The 20916-nt window shown below is 36.9% G+C and overlaps 1 protein-coding gene across 1 annotated transcript in view; it reads left to right on the top strand.

The window, feature by feature from the left end:
• Positions 1-20916, top strand: part of LOC148955860 (uncharacterized) — a 111749-nt gene that overhangs the window by 13985 nt on the left and 76848 nt on the right. Inside the window, exon 3 of the mRNA XM_089108388.1 lies at positions 2659-2829. Within this exon, the coding sequence (XP_088964514.1) occupies positions 2659-2829 (171 nt within the window). The remainder of the gene's footprint in view (positions 1-2658; positions 2830-20916) is intronic.

The raw sequence follows: 20916 nt of genomic DNA, 5'->3' as shown, positions 1-20916 counted from the left end.
CAAAATACTGCCAACTGAAGAGAGAAAACACAAGATAGACCCCACCAAGTCGACTGGAATGTGCGGAAGGTGTGGAAATCAAATTGAAATACTTGAACATTTAATTCTACCGTGCACAAGTGTAAAAACAGAATTAGAAGAATTGAAACAACTGTTAGGTAGTGAAATACAAGAAAATGAGGAACTGGTCACCGCAGAAAAGATTGTAGAATTAAAATTATGCACGGAAACCAATCAAATGAAAAAACACGAAGATTTGGCATACATTTTCACACATTTCAGCAACTATTTTTGGAAAGCGTAAATGAAAGATACGAACCCAACAGAGGTAATAAAAAAGGTAAGAGTTCAGTGGGATAGGCTAGTGAATATAAGGAAAGGCAAACAGAAAGTATAAAAGTGAAGGTAAAGGTAAAAGTTTTTCTTTTTTTCTTTTTTTTTATAGAAGAGAGTCAAAAAAGTTAAAAATTTTTATATCTAGAAAATGACATGTTGTTATTTAAAAAAGAAATTAAAAAAATGATAAAGAAAGAAGCATTAAAAGTAGGACCAAGATAAAGTTTTAAAGAGGTTTGAAAAGTATTGAAAGTAGGATAATCATAACGTTTTAATGAGGATTGAGCAGCCAAAGGGGAAATGAAAGATGAGGAATGAGGGTAAAGGAAATGAAGTAGGAAGATAATGGAAGATTCTACCTATTGGTTTTTATTTGTAAAGGTGGAGTATTTCATTTCTTTCTTACTTTATTAAATTTTTTTATATATACTTATTTTGGGGGACTGGGATAAAAGTGAATTATATATTGGGGGAAATAGAGGTTGATGAAAAAGATTATGAAATGTGTAAATTAAAGGTCACGATGGAAAGGGTTTCCTAAGAGGGAAGGGCAGCCTGAGATATCGAATGAACCTAAATGGTATAAGAAAATTGAAATGTAGTATGCTTCTATTTTTATACCCTGGTATATTTTGGAATGCTCAATTTTATATAATATTAATAAATTAAATTTTTTGAAAATATTATTTTTATTAAGAAAAGAGTAGTTGACATTAGATAAATTATGAGATATGTTTAAAGAAAATTTTGAAGGTCACCGAGAGCAGAGGAGGTGGGATAAAAAAAACCGGTCCACGACCGAGCAGATTTTATTTATCCGCTAGCTTGTACAGAAATCCCACGAGTTCCAACGTACAGCATATATTGCCTTTGTTGACTTCAACGCAGTCTTTGATTCGGGGTACCGTGATTCTTTCTGGCTGATACTTGAACGAACAGGACTTCCTGACAAGTCCCCAAGGCCCTCTATACTAATACTAAGAGCTCAGTCCAAATGAACAGTCGTTGCAGCCCAGTATTCAAAATAAATATAGTGTGAGGCAAGGATTTGCTGCCGCTCCCAAGCTTTTTATCGCCGTCGTCAATTACATTATGGACCGAATCACAAATCGTCTCGACTTTGAACTGCAATTTGGCGACGGAGTCCTAAACAATAGTGACTTCGCAGATGTTATCACTTTGGTATGCACCTCTACAGCTGAACTCAAAGAAGCGCTTACCACACTGTCAGAAGAAACATCTACAGTGGACCTGAAAATCAGCTGGTAAAAGACTTTGATAACGACCTGGCAGACGCAACCTCGAACTCAAGTGCATTCAGCATATTAGGACATACCGTTGAAGTTGTGAAATCGTTCACATATCTTGAATTCCTGCTCCGTCATCACGGACAGTGGATCTATCAAAGCTGAAACTCAGTCCCGTATCGCGAAAGCCACCTCGATCATGGCCCGACTCTGTCGCTCTGTCTGGTCGAAGCCAGGCATTTCCCACAGAACAAAGATGTGAATTTACATCACCTCTATAAACCAAGTTCTCTTCTATGGTGCCGAGACCCGGCGTCCTGCCATTTCGGTCCGAAAAGCCAGAGACGTGGCTCAAACCAAGTTTTTCTGATAAATAGAAAGGATTAAGTGGTATGACTTCGTCTCCAACTTCCAACTGCTTTCACTTACCAGCCAGACAACTAACTCACGTCAGCTTGCTGCAGGAACTCTTCAGTGGATCGGCCACTGGCCCAATGCCAGCAGAATCGGCAGTCAGAATTGTCTTTAGTTTTGATCCCTTAACACACAGCTGAAAGCACCTGCGTTGAAAGCCTCGTTCTAGATGGAAGGACAGCCTTGGTAATTTCCTGTCATTGATCGGTAGAACCCCAGACAAAGCTATCAAGCTAGCTCAGGACCGACTGGATTGGAGGTGAAGAGTGGTTTTCTCTCTCTATGCTGGACCAACAACAGGAGCAATTAGTCAGTAAGTAAGTACTACCCCAGAACTTTCCATATTCCCCCGGAGGAACACTTATTTAGCTTTTAGACTATTTTGAACAAATTTTCATCTCGAAGTTTTGATTAGACGGTGGCAGCCGAAAAGGGCATGGGTGGGGGGATTTCTTGCCATTTGGTGCTTCTAAAGGTCACTAGAACTTTTAAGCTGTAATCGAATGAGTCCCCTATGAAGTTTCATCGGTCATCCCTTCCATATTACATGGTTCCGAAAGAAAAATAATAATGGATTGAAACCTTATAACTCTTTACTGTAGGCAACACTAGAGAGTTGCCGCTGATAAAAACCCATCCTTACTTATCCAGTTTTTTTCAGTTATCAGATACTCGCTCAGCAAACTACACATTTAACTTAACTGGATTTCTTCTTTTGGGATTGGCCGTGTCAGCTGCCACAACATATTGGGCGTTCCTTAATGTCCATTTAAACAAGAACAAAAAAGACAGTGAGTATGGTAGTACCTATGGAGGTAGTTACAGAAAAAAGGTAAGCTGTTTCTATGTGACCTAATATACTGTTATATTACACTGGATTTCACTTATTGTTTGCATTCATTATTTGAAAAAAACTACGTTTTCTAAAGAGTTAAAGAGGCTGAGTCACAAGTTTGAACCTTAAAACGTACAGCGATTAGGGGGTACAGTTGGGGGGCTGCCTCCACCCAAACCCCCCACTTTTGCAGCCTCTTTTGTTAAGATTTTTATTTTGGGGGTCTACCGCCCCCTCAACCCCCGCTTTTTACCTTGCAAAGAAATGCTTTGCAACACGAACGAAGTCTGCTTGAATTTTTTACCGTAAGTACATCCTATTGCATCTCTTTGATTAGAAACAGTACTGAGCCTGTTTGCTCGATTTTGTACAGGAGATTTTTGCCTAACCGATAACAAGCTATAATGTGATGAACTTGGTACGATCAACTGATTGCAGGCTACAGGACTTAAAAAACCTTAAAAAAAGAGGCTGCAAAATCGGGGGGTTCGGGGGGCGGCAGCCACCTAACTGTACCTCCTTATCCCTGTACGTTTTAAGGTTCGAACTTGTGACTCAGCCTCTTTAACTCTTTAGAAAACGTATTTTTTTCAAATAATTTTTGCACGTTTTTTTTACAGTTTATTACTTATTATTGCTTGACTAACTGTTAGCTGATCTTGTCAGGAGTTAAAGTTGGGGGGCTGCCACCCCCCAAACCCCCCGATTTTGATGATTCTTTTGTTAAGGCTTTTAATTCCTGAATACTCAAATCAAATGCACAGTAAGATTTTCTTTTTTCAACTTTTCTTGCAGTATTCGGGTATACGGCATGTTATCAAAGCAGTGAAGACTTACCTTTAAGCTGAAGGCCAACTGTGATATTCTTTTGGAGACGCCTGTTGAGCCGAAGGATTTAATAGATTTGATTTAAAAAAGAAACTGAATTTCTTTTTTAAACTTTAAATTTAAGAGATATTACTTCAAAGTCAATATATAAAAAATTTACTCTTTTAAAAAAATTTACTTTTTTTTATAAAATAGTGACCAATGGACCATCAGAGACTCTTATTAAAATATTTTTAGTCTCCGCAATCTATTTTCGACGCAAGCAAATACAAAGTAAAATTTTCGTTTTTCGACAAAAAAAAAACTTCTGGGAAAGAGCTGGAATTTTTGAAAGCTTGCTGTGAGTCTTGTAAGGCTAAGAGGACTATTTTGATCTAATTTAATAATGAAATACTATACTTTTAGGAATATCAAATATTAACATGGGCTCTTATAGGAAAACGAGGTTTTTCGTAAATGTAAATTTGGGGATAATTTTTTCGGTCTGAAAATATCAAAAGGCCCTAATAGGTCGAATTCCGCTTCGAATGAGTCCTCATTCACCCGGATCTGTTGCCAACTCTGGCCTGTAGGCGTGTCAGATAAAAAAAAATTGATGAACATTAAGTGGCCATATTTGGTTTTCTGAAAACAAGGAAAGAGTGATTGGATTGAGCTGAAATTTTGAGTATAAGCTCCCAGGTCCTAGAAAAGCTTATCCTCTAAATTTCAGCCCGATCGGACAACTTTAAAGGGGGCTGTGGTGGGAGGGTCGAAACTTCCGGCCCACTTTTTCCCATGAAGATAAAGTCAGAGGGCGATGAAATTTTGCATGTCTCTTAGTTTGAGCTTAGGCTACAAAATGCGATCACCGCCGTCTCTCTGCGACCGCTAGGACAGGAAATCGCTTAACATTGTGGTCGGTCGCCTCTTTAAAGGGGCACAAGTGTGCCTCCTTGATTAGAATAACTATAGAATTGAGCAAAGCCTAACTAAAGCCTCCCTGGGATGGCGTGGGAACAAAATTAAGCATAGATTTGTAGACTAGGTGGGTTTACATCTAGCAGCACCTTTGAAGGATGGAGGGGAGTATCAGAGGATCGACCCCACAGGAAGCAAATTCAAAGACGTTAAAGCAAAATTTTAAAGCTACAATTTTGCCAGAAGGAGGTTGAATTGAGTCTAACCAGTAGGTTTAGCTACGTGTTTAAGATAGGTTGCTATTTTTTCTTTCTCTTTCTATAGGGCAGAGATAACGCAAGATAAAATCGATAAGAGAAATCTTATGAATTTTCTAAATTCCTTTCCTCATTAATCTATATTAGTGGTTAATTTGCATAAAAGTGCTATGTCAAAAATTTGTTATTCACATATAATCATGGTGTAACAAAAAACAGGTTCTTCCCAAAAAGGAATGGCTAGGCGTCTTAAGGAAAGAGTTAAAGGAAATTTGAACGTCTTTGGAGCGAGTAAAGAGGGAGGCTTTTTATGGACTGGGGCGAAGGAGCTGGCATAGCTCTGATGGTCTCGAGTGGCTTGGTGTTGCTGTGAGTTCTTGTTTGTAGTATTAGTTGTAGTATATCTCTCCTGACGATCTTCTCCGAGCTGATAGTAAAATTGCTAGAGGGATGGATTTGGCCTTGCTGGCTCCTGAATCTGTATCGGTAGATGAAAGTCCTGAGTAGTATCTTATATTGCTACGCGCATTACACATGGAATTACGCAAGCCGGAGGCATGAATATGTGTGCAGTTTGACGAGCACATTGTATAAAGTGACCAAACATGTTACATTTGGAACTAAGGACGAGATTGTGTAATGCAATCAGACTGGTTTAGACGATATATGCTTTAGCAAGTTTGTTCATCTATCAGCATAACATGTATTTTTTTCCTGGTTCAATATTCATATTTAAAGTTCCTTATATTACATGTTCAAAGGATGGTCTCATTCTAGAAATACTGGTTTACAGCTGGATGGCTTATATTCGTGTTTTTCCTGAAATAAATATAGAGCAAATTGGTCTTTCTGGATCAGTTGATTAATAGAACTTGTATTAAGCGTAAAACAATTAAATTTATTCGTTTTTCTAATGGAGAACACCAAAAGAATTATGATGGTAAGTAAATGTACATTATTCTTGAATTATCATAAAAACATGACCCTTTTTTTTCCTATAGATATCTGCCAATATGTCTTTCGGATTTGGTATGATTCGGTGATTATAATTAGCATTTAACGATATTTAAATCGGGTTTTTACTTTAAGCAGTGAGCAAGGTTTTTTGTTATAGCTGTCTTTTAATTACCTGTAATAGTTTTCGAATTGACAAGGGATTGCATATTTTTCGCTAGCTTCAAAGCAGGTGCCCAGGTATAATGATATCTGCCTAAAAGAGCGTACGCAACTGCATATTTATATTTTAACTCAACAGATAGCAATTATCTTCCGTGTCATATATAATTGAAAAAGATCTGTTATTGTTATCTTTTGGGATTGGGTATTGTGGAATTGAAGGGGGGCAGCGCCCAATGGAGGGTTCTGCCACTTTCGTTACTAATGAATTATCCACGAAGGCTTAGATTTGTATGAAAAAAGAGTCTGGTTATAGCCAATATAATACTGGGAGGGGAATTAAGTTTTGAGGGGGTTAAAAATGATACTTATTTAGTACCCGGTAAACATGTGACTAGACTTCAAATGCTTCATCTGAAATAGGTTATTGCTTCTTACTGCACTTTATTGACAAATTTTTTTTTATTGTACTTTATTGCTATTACCCCAAACGTCACGTTGTGTTTGCTATACCAACTAGTTAATATTTATCGGGTTTTTTTCTGTTCAATTATTTTTAGTGTAATTAATAGCATAAAAATGGTGAAATATAGAATTGATTAAGCTCTATTTGGCTACTTTATATGGGTGAGGGGTGGGGGTAAGTATTTAGTTAAAATAATGCTAGGAGGGGAATTAAGTTTTGCGGGGGGTGAAAAATAGTTCTTATTTAGTACCTGGTAAACAAGTGACTAGACTTGAAATGCTTCATGAAAAATAGGTTATTGCTTCTTACTGTGCTAATGGTACCTCCTCGACAGATATTTTTTTATTTTACTTTATTGCTATTATCCCAAACGTCGCGTTGTGTGTGCTATACCAACAATTGAATATTTATCGGGCTTTTTTTTCTGTTCAACTATTTTCACAGTAAATAATAACATAAAAATGTTGGAATATAGAATTGATTAAGCTCTACTTGGCTACTTTATATGTGTGAGGGGTGAGGGAAAGTTTTTAGTCAATATAAATGCGAGGAGGGGTAATTAAGTTTTGAGGGGGGTGAAAAAAGGCACTTATTTAGTAGCTGGTAAACATGTGAGTAGAAAAAACTTAAATTGATTTTATTTCCAGGACTCTGATATTCAAACATCAAGACAAAAGCGGTCAAAGATGGATGCCGGCCCAGTTAGCACTGACATGGACATAATCAGAACCACGAACTTGAGGAGGTATGGTATGATCCATTTCGCACCCCGAACAGTTTATACCGACCTACCTGTAATTTCCCAGGTAACTCCCATTTATCAGATAGCTTTCAAATTTATAATGTGCTCACAATTTAACATAGGAAAAACGGAGTAGGGGTCTTGAAGAAACAGATGGAGGGATGGGAAAAAAACTTAAATCTGTTACATGACTTTTGGTACTTATTTAGTAGCTGGTAAACATGAAAGTGGAACTATAATGAAATACTTCAGGAGAAATAGCTTACTGCTTCTTAATGAGCTAATGGTATCTCCTTGACAGATATTTGTTTATTGTATTTTATTGCTATTACCCCAAACGTCGCGTTGTGTGTGCCATACCAACTAGTAAATATTTATCGGGCCTTTTTTCTGTTCAATTATTTTCACTGTGATTAACAACATAAAAATGGTGAAATATAGAATTGATTAAGCTCTATTTGGCTACTTTATATGGGTGAGGGGTGGGGGCAAGTATTTAGTTAATATAATGCTAGGAGGAGGAATTAAGTCTTGAGGGGGGTAAAAAATGGTACTTATTTAGTGCCCGGTAAACACGTGACTAGACTTGAAATGCTTCATGAAAAATAGGTTATTGCTTCTTACTGTGCTAATGGTACCTTCTCGGCAGATATTTTTTTTATTTTACTTTATTGCTATTACCCCAAACATCGCGTTGTGTGTGCCACACCAACTAGTGAATATTTATAGGGCTTTTTTTCTGTTCAATTATTTTCAGTGTAATTAATAACATAAAAATGGTGAAATATAGAATTGATTAAGCTCTATGTGGCTAATTTATATGGGTGAGGGGTGGAGCCAAGTATTTAGTTAATATAATACTTGGAGGGGGAATTAAGTTTTGAAGGGGTGAAAAATGGTACTTATTTAGTACCCGGTAAACATGTGATTACACTTGAAATGCTTCTTTAGAAATAAGTTATTGTTTCTTACTAAAGGGATCGCAGTTCCTTGACAAATATTTTTTTATTGTATTTTATTGCTATTACCCCAAACGTTGCTTTGTGTGTACTACATCAACTACTGAATATTTATCGTGTTTTTTTTTCTGTTCAATTATTTTCAGTTTAATTAACATCATAAAAATGGTGAAATATAAAATTGATTAACCTATATGTGACTACTGCATATGGGTGAAGGGTGGGGGCAAGTATTTAACCGATATACGGCTCGGAGGGGGAATGAAGTTTTGAGGGGGGTGAAAAATTCACATTGTCTTATAACTCTATAAAATAATGGACATTTCACATGGAAAATAAAACCTTTTTTCTATAGATTAATTCATTAGCATCACCGTCACCATCAATGAACGAAGCACCTATTTTTACAGGAACTGGGCGAATCATCGTAACATCAGTGGAGTTCAGGGACGATAATATTCTACCTGATGATAATATGGTGTTGCATCGGGGTTTCCCAAATGATTTTTTGGAGACATGACCAGCCTAGATGATCTAACTTGTGACATGGGCATGATGGAGGACCCAGAATGGACAGACAGATTTATGAGAGAGCATTTAGGTGATGTTAGTAGTAGTACTATTGCATCTAAAACGGGTCCTCATAAAGAAATTCCGTCACAAGACAATACACGCTGGCTTGATCAGCAATCCCCAAACACCCTGAAAGACAAATTAAGTGACCTGGGCGATTTCACGCCACGTCCAACTAATGCAAATGAACAGACTGGGGGTGGTGCTATTAACGATTCTATGCCACCCCCACCATGCTGGTTAATGATACTAGTAGTAGTAATGATAAAATATCCCCACAAGTATTCCCACTTCCGGATTTTTTTCTTTCCAACTCTGCCTTGCATCATACAAAAGTCTACAGCGACAAATTCGGTGACCCCTTTAACTCTTTGGCGTTAGGGGATATATTAACACATCCTGTGGACATTACCCATTTATATGTAAACAAGATTCGAGACCTTCTTGAACAGCAGATGGGGGGTTTGGGCTGGAAGGGAGAGTTTAAAAGCATCAATAGCACAAAAATATTTTTTAAATGAAAATGCGAGCAAGCTGTATCCGAAATACTTGCACACAGAGATGTTGGTAATTCACCCGCATTTATCAAATTATGTGGAGTTTTTTAGATTTGGATAGCATTCCGACTAAAGTGGATAATTATAACGAGGGTGGTAGCGGATCGATGGTTTTATTTATTGAGAGTTTAAACGTTAATATTTGTAGATTTAAAAAGGATTTTATTTTTAGAGGCGGGTATGGGGAGAGGGCTATAGTTTAAAAATATCATTCAGATTTAGAGGGTTGTCAAGGGGTACAAAGAATTTGTCTCGATGCAAGGCTACAGTATTTCAAGTATACATTTTAATTGCCACCTATAGACCCCTATTGAAGGATGCCTCTAAGAAAAAATTGGACGAATTAGCAGTTAATTGGATGGAGAGTTAAAAGTTTCCCGTAGTAGATTTTAAACGTTTAGATGGTCAATTTCCCGTGACATTAAAAGTAATAGATATTTTTGAGTGGGCTAATGCACATTTAAAGATTGGTGTCACGGTGTTGCAGTATGAAACAGATTTTGAGGAGGGCCAGCGTTCCGATAAAAAAGGGTGTATTATTTCCAGTGAGGGCTCCGTCAATTGAATCAGTGGAGCATTGGGTGTGGCTACTATACACCCCACCCACAGAGCCTGATTCAATTGGACATTTTAATCCAATTACAAATATTAGTAGGGTTTTATGTGAGAGTAAAGTAATGGGTATATTATTACTGTCCCACATGCCTCTCCAGATTTTGGACTGATTTAAATTTGAAGCATCACATCAGACACTGTAAACGTCATGGACACCAGGCTGTGGAAACGGTAAGCGGGGATAGAGCGATCTTACGTTTTAAGAATTTCAAGAACACGCTCCTAAAGAGCAATAATATCAGTTTAGACTGCGAAGAAAAACTCGAAGATGTGTACGATTCGTCAAATTCAAATTGTCTTAAAATACATGAAGCTATAGGGGTCTCTACGCTCATGCGCAACGAGATTCCAGTAATGCCATGCAAGTGCTGGATGTAGTTGAGTCGTTGGGCGGCGAAGACTGCGCTCGGCATTGGTCAGTCTAATCAAAACAGCGAACAGTGCAATTTCGCACCTTCGTTACACAAACTATCCTATGCTCCTATCACCAGATGACAGATTGGCCATTAAAAATCGTAAAATATGTTCGGTTTGCAAGGGAGAATTTGATGATGGTGTTGGGAATGGGGGGAGGAGGAAGGTGATCGACCAAGATCATTTGTGGCAGGAAATTACATCGGGAGGGAGTAACTTTAGAGGGGCTACACATCAGTCGTGCAATTTAAACGTTAGTCAGCAATATTTCAAACCGATTTTTATACACAATTCCAATTACGACTTAAAGTTTGTTTTACCGGCGTTGGCCGGCATTGCCAAGGGGGGAGTTGTAGATAACGCATGGATAGATGGTTCTTTTTCATATAATATCATACCCAAATCATCGGAGAAGCTACTGCTGCTAGAATTCATGTGGGAAACAGTTGACAAGGGTAACACGTGCCTGAATAAAATCCGTTTTTATACTTTTTCAGCTTATTCCCCAAATCCGTAAGTCCATTGATTCAGGTACAGAAAAGCGACAATTTTGATAGCTTCCCCCTCCTCAAACAGCGCTTCCTCGTTGAAGAAATGTATGAAATGTATGAAATTAACGTGTAAGGGCATATATGCATATGATTATTACATTTCTGCCTCGAGGCTAAATAAGGTGTCATTACCGCCCATTGAAGCTTTTTACAATTCTCTTACTGAGAGTGAGTGCACCACTAGTGACTATGAATTTTCTAAGAGGGTTTGGGCAAAGGGTGGATGTAAAAATGGATGGGATTATGGTAAACTATACTTGGCCAGTGACGTACTCACTCTTCTGGACATTGTTTGCCAAAATACAGATAAAACCTATGGGGAATTTGGGTTGGATTTAGGGTATTATTTTTCCACTCCTCATCTGGTGATGGACTTGATACGTAAAATCAGTAAAGAAGAAATAAGTCTGATCGTCGATATAGATCAGCATCTGTTTTTAGAGAGATCAATGAGGGGTGGGTATGTTTTTCATGAGGATCGTATCATGAAAACTGATCCGACCGGACAGCACACCGATGAAAAGTCAGACGCAGTTTTTTTGGATATGAATTCCGTTTACCCATCGGCAATGTCTCACTACTGTTTGCCGTGTGGCAATTATAAATGGCTTAACAATCCATGTGCTCCGAATTTCCCCGACATTGCTAGCGTTGAGGAGAATGGGGCACAGGGATGTTTTTTTGAAATTGACGGTGAAATGCCCATGAAAATCAATGACTCAGCAAAAGACTTTGTTTTTCCGTACATAAATAGGACAGTTGGTTGGGACTTTCTGATCCCCTACAATCTATCTTAAGTAGAGGATGGGAGTATGCACTGGGTGCCTTCAAAACAAAAACTAATTGCCAACCTCAACCCGAAACAGAATATCGTTGCTCATCACGTGCTATTGAAATGGATGGTGTCCAATGGTGACAAAGTCACAAAGATACATTGAGCCTTCTAATTTGATCAAAAGCCTTACATGAGAACGTCTATTGAAACCATTGTCAGTAAGCGTTCACGAGCAAAAACGAAAGTTGAAAAACAAACCTATAAACTCATTTTGAACTCAGCCTTCGGTAAAATGTGCGAAAGCGTACAAAACTGAAGCCGCTTTGATATTGTTACCAACCCCAAAGATTATACTTGAATCATTGTGGGTCCAGACTTCACATCATTCACCATAGACTCTGATATGGTGCTCCTACATCGCAAAAAAAGAAACATTTTTTAAATAAAAATTGCAGGCGGGAGTGCAATAACGGAAATATCTAAAAAACTCATGTTTTCATTTTCTTATAATGTATGTAAGGTACAGTGACCGATTGAGGGACAAGTTCAAGTGTATTACGGGGACACTGATTCACTCCTGGTAAAAGTTAAAACTGAAAATTTATTTAATGATTTGGAAAATGGCGAGTACATTAGCTCACGAATGGACTACATAAACTGAAATGAATCCTTCTACCCAGAGCTAGTGAAACGCCTGGCCCCAAATCAATTGTTATTGTGAAAATCTGAACGGGTATCGATCTGATATCCAGTGGTGTGTTTCCTTGTCCGAAGGTATAATCTGTGGAAACGCATAACTAGGATATCAAACAAGTTTGCAAGGGGGTACCTACACACTTTGAAAACACAATTTCGACATGAGTGGGTATAGAAACTGTGTGGAACGTAGTTTAGTCCCAAGAGCGAAAGTCATGGCGATTCGCTCTTTACAATTTAAAAACTACACAGTTAGAGTTCAGAAAAACGCCATGTCGGCCATATCGGACAAAGTCTATGTACTTGAGGATGGTGTGAAGGTACTACCACACAGAATACCATTATAGAGTACAGAATACCACTCGGTCTGAAAAAGTTAACTTAAATTCTTTAATAGTACAAGGTGGGTGGATAGGTGTGTGGTGATGGCTGTTTTAAATTCTTTGTTTTTTTTCTATCAAACAATTTTCAATGTGTGCAAGGCAGAGCAATTTCTTCTTAATAAATTTCACTATCTAAAATGATAGTCCCCCTCCAGCCCCGGCCCCCCACAGCGGGCCCCATGGCACTTCCTGGCCACCCCGCGGCGCTTCCCGACCCTCGGCTGCCACAGCGGCCACCCCCGTGGGGGGGGGACCCCATTTCAAATTTAAAGTGTTGTAAATAAAAAAATGTGATAATATTTTAAGTGTGTATATTCTAGTAAATGTTGTATTTTTTATACATAAATTAATTGAAAAAAGGAGTATTTATTAAAGTGTTTTTCTAGTGCTTACGTAAAATAAATGTTTTATTTTTGTTATAAATAAATTAAAAAAAATGTATTTTTCTTGTTGAATGTGCTGTTTTCATGTTCAATGTATTATTTATAAAGTATTATTACTTTTATGTATAATAATAAAAGAAAATATGATTCTTTATTGATTTTGTTCTTCTCATTATTCTTGAACAGACTAGTAGTACTAATAGGGATGTTATTTAGTCATTAGACATCTATAGTCTACAATTAGTTGTAAGTGAACTGTTGAAGGAAGCATGTATCAATTTAAAAGACCATTTAGATCGCTTCTGTGTGGGCCATCAATGTCAGGCAAAACAACACTCTTAACTAAAATAATTAAAAACTGCTATAAAATGTTTATGGTAAATCCGAAAAAGATTAACTATTCTTAAAGTATTTGGAAGGAGTCATACGATAAAATAAAAGCAATTCCTATATCAGGGTTGGTGCAGATGCAATTCATTCAGGGACTTGATGTTTTCAGCATTATTGAACCAAACTCTTGGCTGATTATTGACGATTTAGCTGAATCTATTGAACAATGGTCCCAGGAAATGCTACAACTGTTCACTGTTTGCTCTCATCATGAACAGATTTCCGTTACTCTGGTTCTACACAATCTCTTTCACCAGAGCAAATGTATGCGAACACTTGCATTGAACTGCACCTACTATATCATCTACAGAGTTGTTCGTAATTCTAGCTCGATAATAATTCTCAATAAAAAAATACACCCCGGCCCCTAAAGGTTTGCTCTTAGCATAAAATCAGGCAACTAATAAACCCTACGGTTATGTCCTATTGGATCTCAATCAAAATACACCCGAGGATCTGCGTGTAGTCACAAATATTTTTGACAATGAAATTACAGTATATCTTCCCGTGAATAGTAAAAAATGCTATTAGTTGCCATCTTGACACTGAAGAAACTACACGAAAATAGACATTTATTTTCCGTTCTAAGCACTTCAAAACCCCCACTTAGGAAAGCCATACTCAAACTTGGTATTGACAATGATTTCATTAATCTAATATCTGAACTTAGTTTAAATTTGACCGAGGGCAATGTTCAACTGCCAGAAGTAGTTAAGCAACAGGCAAAGCAACATTGTTCCTTCGTACGTACATTGGCCTGTAAAAAGAAAGGAAAGAATTTTAAAAGGAAACGTCTTCTTCAGGCGGGCGGTAGCTTTTTCACACTTTTACTGCCGATAATTGCAGGACTCGTAAACAGTTTTCTCTAGATGGCTAAACCCTATAAATTGACTCCAATAGAACTCGCTCTCTCACCCGTGGAACGATTTGAGAACAATCTGAGTAAATTCATTGACAACGAGAATATTATGGATGATAAAAAACTGCTTTTAATTCAAGATGCACTTCGCCCAGTGGAAAAACATAAGCCCTATTGTGCGAAGACCAGTGGTATAGATCACAAAAAAGAACCGTCTTCTAAGGATTCTTCTTCTTCAGCTATCATTACTGGAACCCATTTAAAGAAGGAGGGGGAATTGGATTCAATAGTGTCGAGCATTGGAAATCTAATGCCCCACACATATCGTGAACTAAGTAAACGACGCATAACATATCTCATGGAAAGCGGTTAAGATCATATTCAAGTTGACATCAATGGGAAAGGGATTATAATTCAGGGCAAGAGCTATAATCTACTTGATTTAATATACGATATGGTTACAAATCGTGAAGGATTATTATCATTTAACACTCATCTATATAGCCTTTTAAATACATTAAACTTCCCCAAAAGCCTTATTAGCAATAGGCAAATTCCAAAAATATTAAATGAACATGCACCCTCGTCGTCAACATCATTAAAATATGAACATGAAGAAGCAGAAGAAGATTTTTAATTAATCCTGGGAAAAACTAGCAACCCTAGTGTGAACATTGATTTCACAATGCGGTGAAAGAGAAGCACACCGCTGAGAGATAGACGAAAACGAAGCCGTGTAAAGACAATTTCACACAACCACCAACCACTAATGAACAAACGGGTAGAGGACATTACACTACGCGTTTACGTTCAAAATGATTGAAGTTCTGAAACGTGTTTATCAAAGTATTGGTGAAGCGGGAAGTTTAGGTTCCCCCATCACTCTTTCCAAAGTCACTGTCGTTCATACTAAAAATGTACAAGACTATCTACAAAATGAAACAAGTTACACTCTGCATAGAAATCATAGGCTTTGTGCTAATCATTATCGAGAAACTAAAGCCTTTTTCCCCCTGCATATAATGCAAGCAGATGACTTAACTCTAGATGAGTTTCAAAGACGTCACAATACACCATACAAGTACATTCTACTTGCAATCAGTGTTTATAGTCGTTATGCATCTGCAATTCTATTGCGGTCAAAGAGAGGTGTTGAAGTTGCTCAGGCTATTGGAAGTAACTTCAAACAGGATTCGTATAAAAAAATTCAAACGGATCGCGGTAGTGAATTTGTTAATTCCCATGTTGCAAAAAATATAATACACTGCTCTATCATAGTCATAGTCCTATAAAGGCTGCATTGGCCGAACGATTGATAAGAACTATTCGACTTTTAATTTCAAGATATTGTACATTGAAAAATACACCTGCTTTTATTCATGATTTAGATAAAATCCTGTTGATTTATAATCAACGATCTCATCGAGCATTGTCCAACTCAACCCCAACGGAAGTTCATCACTTTTTTTAAGCAATATTCCAATGAAACGATTGTCAAGAAGAAGAAAAAATTCAATATTGGTGATACTGTTCGAATTAATAGAACAACTAATGTTTTTGAAAAGGGTAATTACTTGTGGTCCACTGAACTTTTTAAATTGGCAATTCCTAGACACTAAACCCATAACTTATCGTTTGCGCGATACCAAAGATGAAGAAATTCTCGGTGGCTTTTATGACTATGAACTACAAAAAGTTAAAAATAATAGTGAAATCTACCAAATTGAAATGATATTAAAGACTCGTACTCACAGGGGTAAGAAACAGTTGCTTGTTCGATGGCTATGACGCAACTCTGATTTTGATTCTTGGATCAGTATTGATGACATTGAAAATGCCCAATGACTTCTATGTAGCATTTGTCTCCAACGTTCCCAAATCTCTCTACAATGATTTGAATAAAACAAGTTATTTTTAGACGAAACCCTCACCCACAAACAAATTCGATGATAGGAAGTATGAAGTGACTTCTATCGGCTGCATTTTCAAAATACCTACGGTATCCTGAAAAAAGATCGTGTGTATAGCAAAAAAGTTATGCCATTTGATTGGTCACTATTTGTCAACTATGAATGGGTTGAAGCACTTAAATCTAGTGAATATCCACATGTCAAATTGAAATATATTGAATAAGCTAGTATGACAGATTTGTGTCGTACAATCAATAGAAAAATCTCATATCGTAGGAATGGTACATACCATTTTAATTATTCAATGGAACACGATAGGATTTACATTACCTCACCTGTTTATACTAAAAAGATTCATCTCAATGATAATCTGAGAGACGTTCTTGGCCTTAAACAGAATATGATCAATGGGAAAAACGAAGGCACTGTTAACGGGATGGATCAAGTTATTTTTGCTGATTATCCACCTGGTTTCACCTTGGACTCTTGCATATTTATGTATGCATCCTTTGTGGAAACATCGAGAGTTGGTAATTCAAATGTCCCCCTCCTACGTGTTCTTGAACGAAAATCATCTCATTAACTTGTTCATCACTATAATATAAAGCATCTTCAGTATGTTCCTGTAAACACTTCAGATTGGAAAAACACTTCAGTTAACACTAAGAAGTGAATTGGGTGATCCTCTAGCAAGAACAAAAGTTTTAGCAGTGATTACATGTCATTTTCGACCCATCATCGTCAACACCACCACCACCACCTAAAATGAACAAAACAAGATTTCCATTTGGCTGTCCTTATTTCAATTACTATGTTGGTGCTCTGAGTCCACGTCAAATTGGTCTTGGATTGGCCTATTACAAAGGGCGTACGATAATATCTGGCTTTGGTCTTGTTAGCTGGTTTGCTAGGCTATTTCGTTCTGAACTACCCCTTGCCAGAAAATATCTTGTACCTGCTGCATCAAATTTTGCTGCCTCAACACTACAGGGCTGGGAGTCGGGTGAAAATTTCAACGAGAGATCTTCAGCAAGAGCCGTTGGAGAGCAATTAAAATCTCAGCAAAATGGGAAGGGATTGAAAAGGATGCGTGCACGTCATTCACGCGTCATGTCAAGTATGGCTACTATGAACAATTTCACCCCAGCAGCCCCTCTCGGAAAATATACACTTTCAGATATTTTCCAATGAAGACTATTTCACTGATTTGTCATAAACATTTATTGATTTAAATTTTGCGGTGAAGAAAATGTCTGATGATACAACTCGAACTGCTGCCGATGGTCTATCCTACGAAAACTGTATTCTACACAACCTGTTCAAATTAATGTATTTATTAATGGAACATTGATGAGCACTAGCAATAATTTATCCAACTATGCAAGCTACATATAATTTATGATGATGACACCAAAGGCATATAAGGAGTTGAGAGGACAGTCATTGGGCTATGAATATCGATCAGGAGTTGATACTGACCGTGAGTTGACTACTGCAGTGACCCAGGAGTATCATTAAGTTGGAAAATTAAATCATGAGATATTCAATATATCCCAACGGTTACCCCCCAATGTCAAGGTTGACATATAGTTGCAACTAGCCCAATCGAATTTCATTTTGTGAAAAACACTTCCTGCAGATCCCGATGCAAATGTCATTATCACATCGGCAACTGTTCATGTCCGAATACAACAGGTTATGAGCTCTGTTGCATTGCGATGGAAAAATTGGCATTTGTAGCGATGAAAAATTTAGTATTTGTAGCAATGAAAAAATTGGTTGGCTATACTAAATGTGGTATTAAATACTGACCGCGTCAAAGGCGATATTATGCCCAAAGGTCGTGAACTTACACCTTGTAATTTCTCCGATAGCGCCGCTTGTAGCGCTGAAGATTGTGCTGACAAGGCCTGCGCCACGCTCAATTATTGAGTGAAAATAAAATGTACAGCCATGTAAACGTGACCTCTTTTTCTCGAGCTATCTGGAGATCCGATTCCCTGGGATCGTTACCTTGGAGACATGCAAACTAATTACCTATGATTAGACTAGATCCATACATATAAAATGAAATAAACACAGATAAAAAAAGCAATAGATTTATTGAAACTTACATATTTAGGTGAACAGCAGTGGGTCACTCCAAATGACAATAAGGGTGACCGAGATACAACATAAAAGAATTTAAGGCTTCTATCTGAATGGTCCTGATTCTCCTTTACGAATACTTTCAAAAAGCATTTTACCCCACTATCAAAGGTAACTCTTCAGTCCTGCGCTGTAAGGACTGGCTCATAATTGGCTCGAGTGGTCCAAGGATGCAAACCTTTCGTCCAATAAATTCTTTTAAATATTTCTGATGATTCAAGCGTTCACACGGTTCTTACTATTTAAACTTCCTTAGAAATATTGTGCGTAGCATTTTTTTGTTACTGATTATCTTAGCGAAATTCGAACCGACTAGCGTCGTTTTTTGACTGAAGCTAGAATGCAATTTCTCTTTTTGCTGATTAAGAATTTATACTCTTGGTAGCGGTATTTGAACTCAATTGGGGGACTTTTAATTTCTGTCCGAATCATCTTTAGAAGGAAAGAATCTTGTATTTTAAATATATCGCATTTTGCTCCCAGTACATATTACCCGACCCATTAATTAATGACGCCTCGTCATTAGTACTGGCTTGCCTTTCGGCTTTTAAAATGTTCGCCATTTATTAACTATTTCTTCTACATAATTGTTTTATATTTATGTTATGGCTTAATCATGAGTGCTAAAAAAATTTTCTATTACTTTTATTATTTTATTCTATGTCCCTATCTACAATTCATCTACTGGACTAAGATCATTCATGGTTCTTGGCTAGATACTATACTAAACATTTTTTTTTTAATTCAATTTTTACAATTCTTTTTTTTTTATTTTGCTGTCTATATGGCATGCTAAATTCTATCTACACTACATTAAATGAATGACATGATAATAATACACCTCATTCTACTTGAACGTCTAGCGGTACATACATGAATGATTTATAATAAACAATATTGGGTTTACCATATTCATTGGTAACCTTAGAACACTTTCACTATTGGGAATTTTGAGTCCCCAAAGTTGTTCGGAGGAAACACATTTAAAATCACATCTATTTTACTAATTTCGAGCATATAGTGTATTCTCTCCTTTTGTTGTAAATTATTATCCTTCACTCCTTTTGTTTCGGTAAAAATTTTGAAGCATTTACGTTATGGTTTCGCCATGGAACAGTTCGAGCCTGATTGTGTTCACACGACAAGTTTTCTCTAATTGTCAACTGGGAAATCATGATTCCCACTACAGGTGTTGGCATATGCTATCAGGGTTTATTCTCACCTGCCTTTTTTCGATAGTTCATAGGGTGCCTTATCATTAAGGGGTCGAACACTGGGAGTGCGTTTATTTTTTTCTCAGCATATCATTTTTAGGATATTTTGAGGCACATAGAGAATGTATTCTTGCGTAAAATTGTTCATTTGTGCTTTCTATAAAATTGTTAGCTCATGGCTTGCGTCGATTAACCTTTTCGGTGATTCCTAGGTTAATCACGGGGGAATTGAAGTTTGGATTAGGAACGGGTTGGCATCAAACTATAGTGACTCTTTCAACATATTGTCTTTAATTTCAACTTCAAATATCTTCAAATATCTACAAATGTCGTTTAACTTCAAATATTGTTAAATATAATTTAGTTTCAAATATCATCACTATACGGTCAAATGATTCTGGGGTTCATAATGATTATCAAGGGCGATATATCTGTATTTGTACTTTATACTGATCAATGGGGTTGTTAGAATTTATGTGATTATATAGTTCGATAATGCGCTGGATACTGATATTCAAATATAGTGTTACCTGATACGTAATATGGTTCATGGTCGAAGAAACAGCGATCAAAGGTAACTGTTGTTTTCGTAGACGAAGCTGGGATGAAAATTGCCTGGAGTGTATGGCGAGTGCTCTTAGTTGGTTGAGATTTGATGAAAATAGATGCTACTAGGTTGTATCTGTACTGGGCAACTCATTGTAATGCTCAATATCCAATGTGTCCATCCACTTCCTGTAATAAAAATAACGAGGCAGAATCACACGTTCTTTGAAGTAAATACTCATAGTACAAATAAGTCACGTATTAATTGGGTATATGAATTTTTACACTATGAGACAGAGTTAAATAAATACACTAATATTAGTACAAAAACTAAATTTTTATTGTTTAGGTTATAATAAATACGACATAATTCCCATTGGGAAATTCAATACATAGAAGTTTCTTCGAAGTTGTTATAACCTAACGGCGTTATAAAATTATTAATTCTTCAACTTTAAGTGTGGTCTCTTATTATACTTTCTAATATACACTACTACATACACTTTATTTTAACTTCTTTCAACACTTAGTTAATTTTACATTAGATTTAAAATAATCATTTAAACAGAGTTTATGCTACATGGTTAATTTTTGAGGTCTAATTTTACAACATATTTCATGCCTGAATTGTTCACGCACGTCCGTGCTATTTAAGAAACGCATGTTGCAACGTCATAACCACACGGTTTTACGTAAACGGTACTACAATGAGGGAACAAGACATAACAAGGACGAGTGGAGACCTCTATACCCACTCGTTTTCTAATGTCTTCCCTATTTCTTGGCTTAGAGGTTCTCATGG

This window comes from Artemia sp. Qi Xiang Cuo, chromosome 2 (assembly GCF_049724085.1).
Source record: "Artemia sp. Qi Xiang Cuo chromosome 2, ASM4972408v1, whole genome shotgun sequence".
Lineage (NCBI taxonomy): Eukaryota > Metazoa > Arthropoda > Branchiopoda > Anostraca > Artemiidae > Artemia > Artemia sp. Qi Xiang Cuo.
Note: the sequence above shows the minus strand (reverse complement) of the source record. Positions and strands in the feature narration are given on the sequence as shown.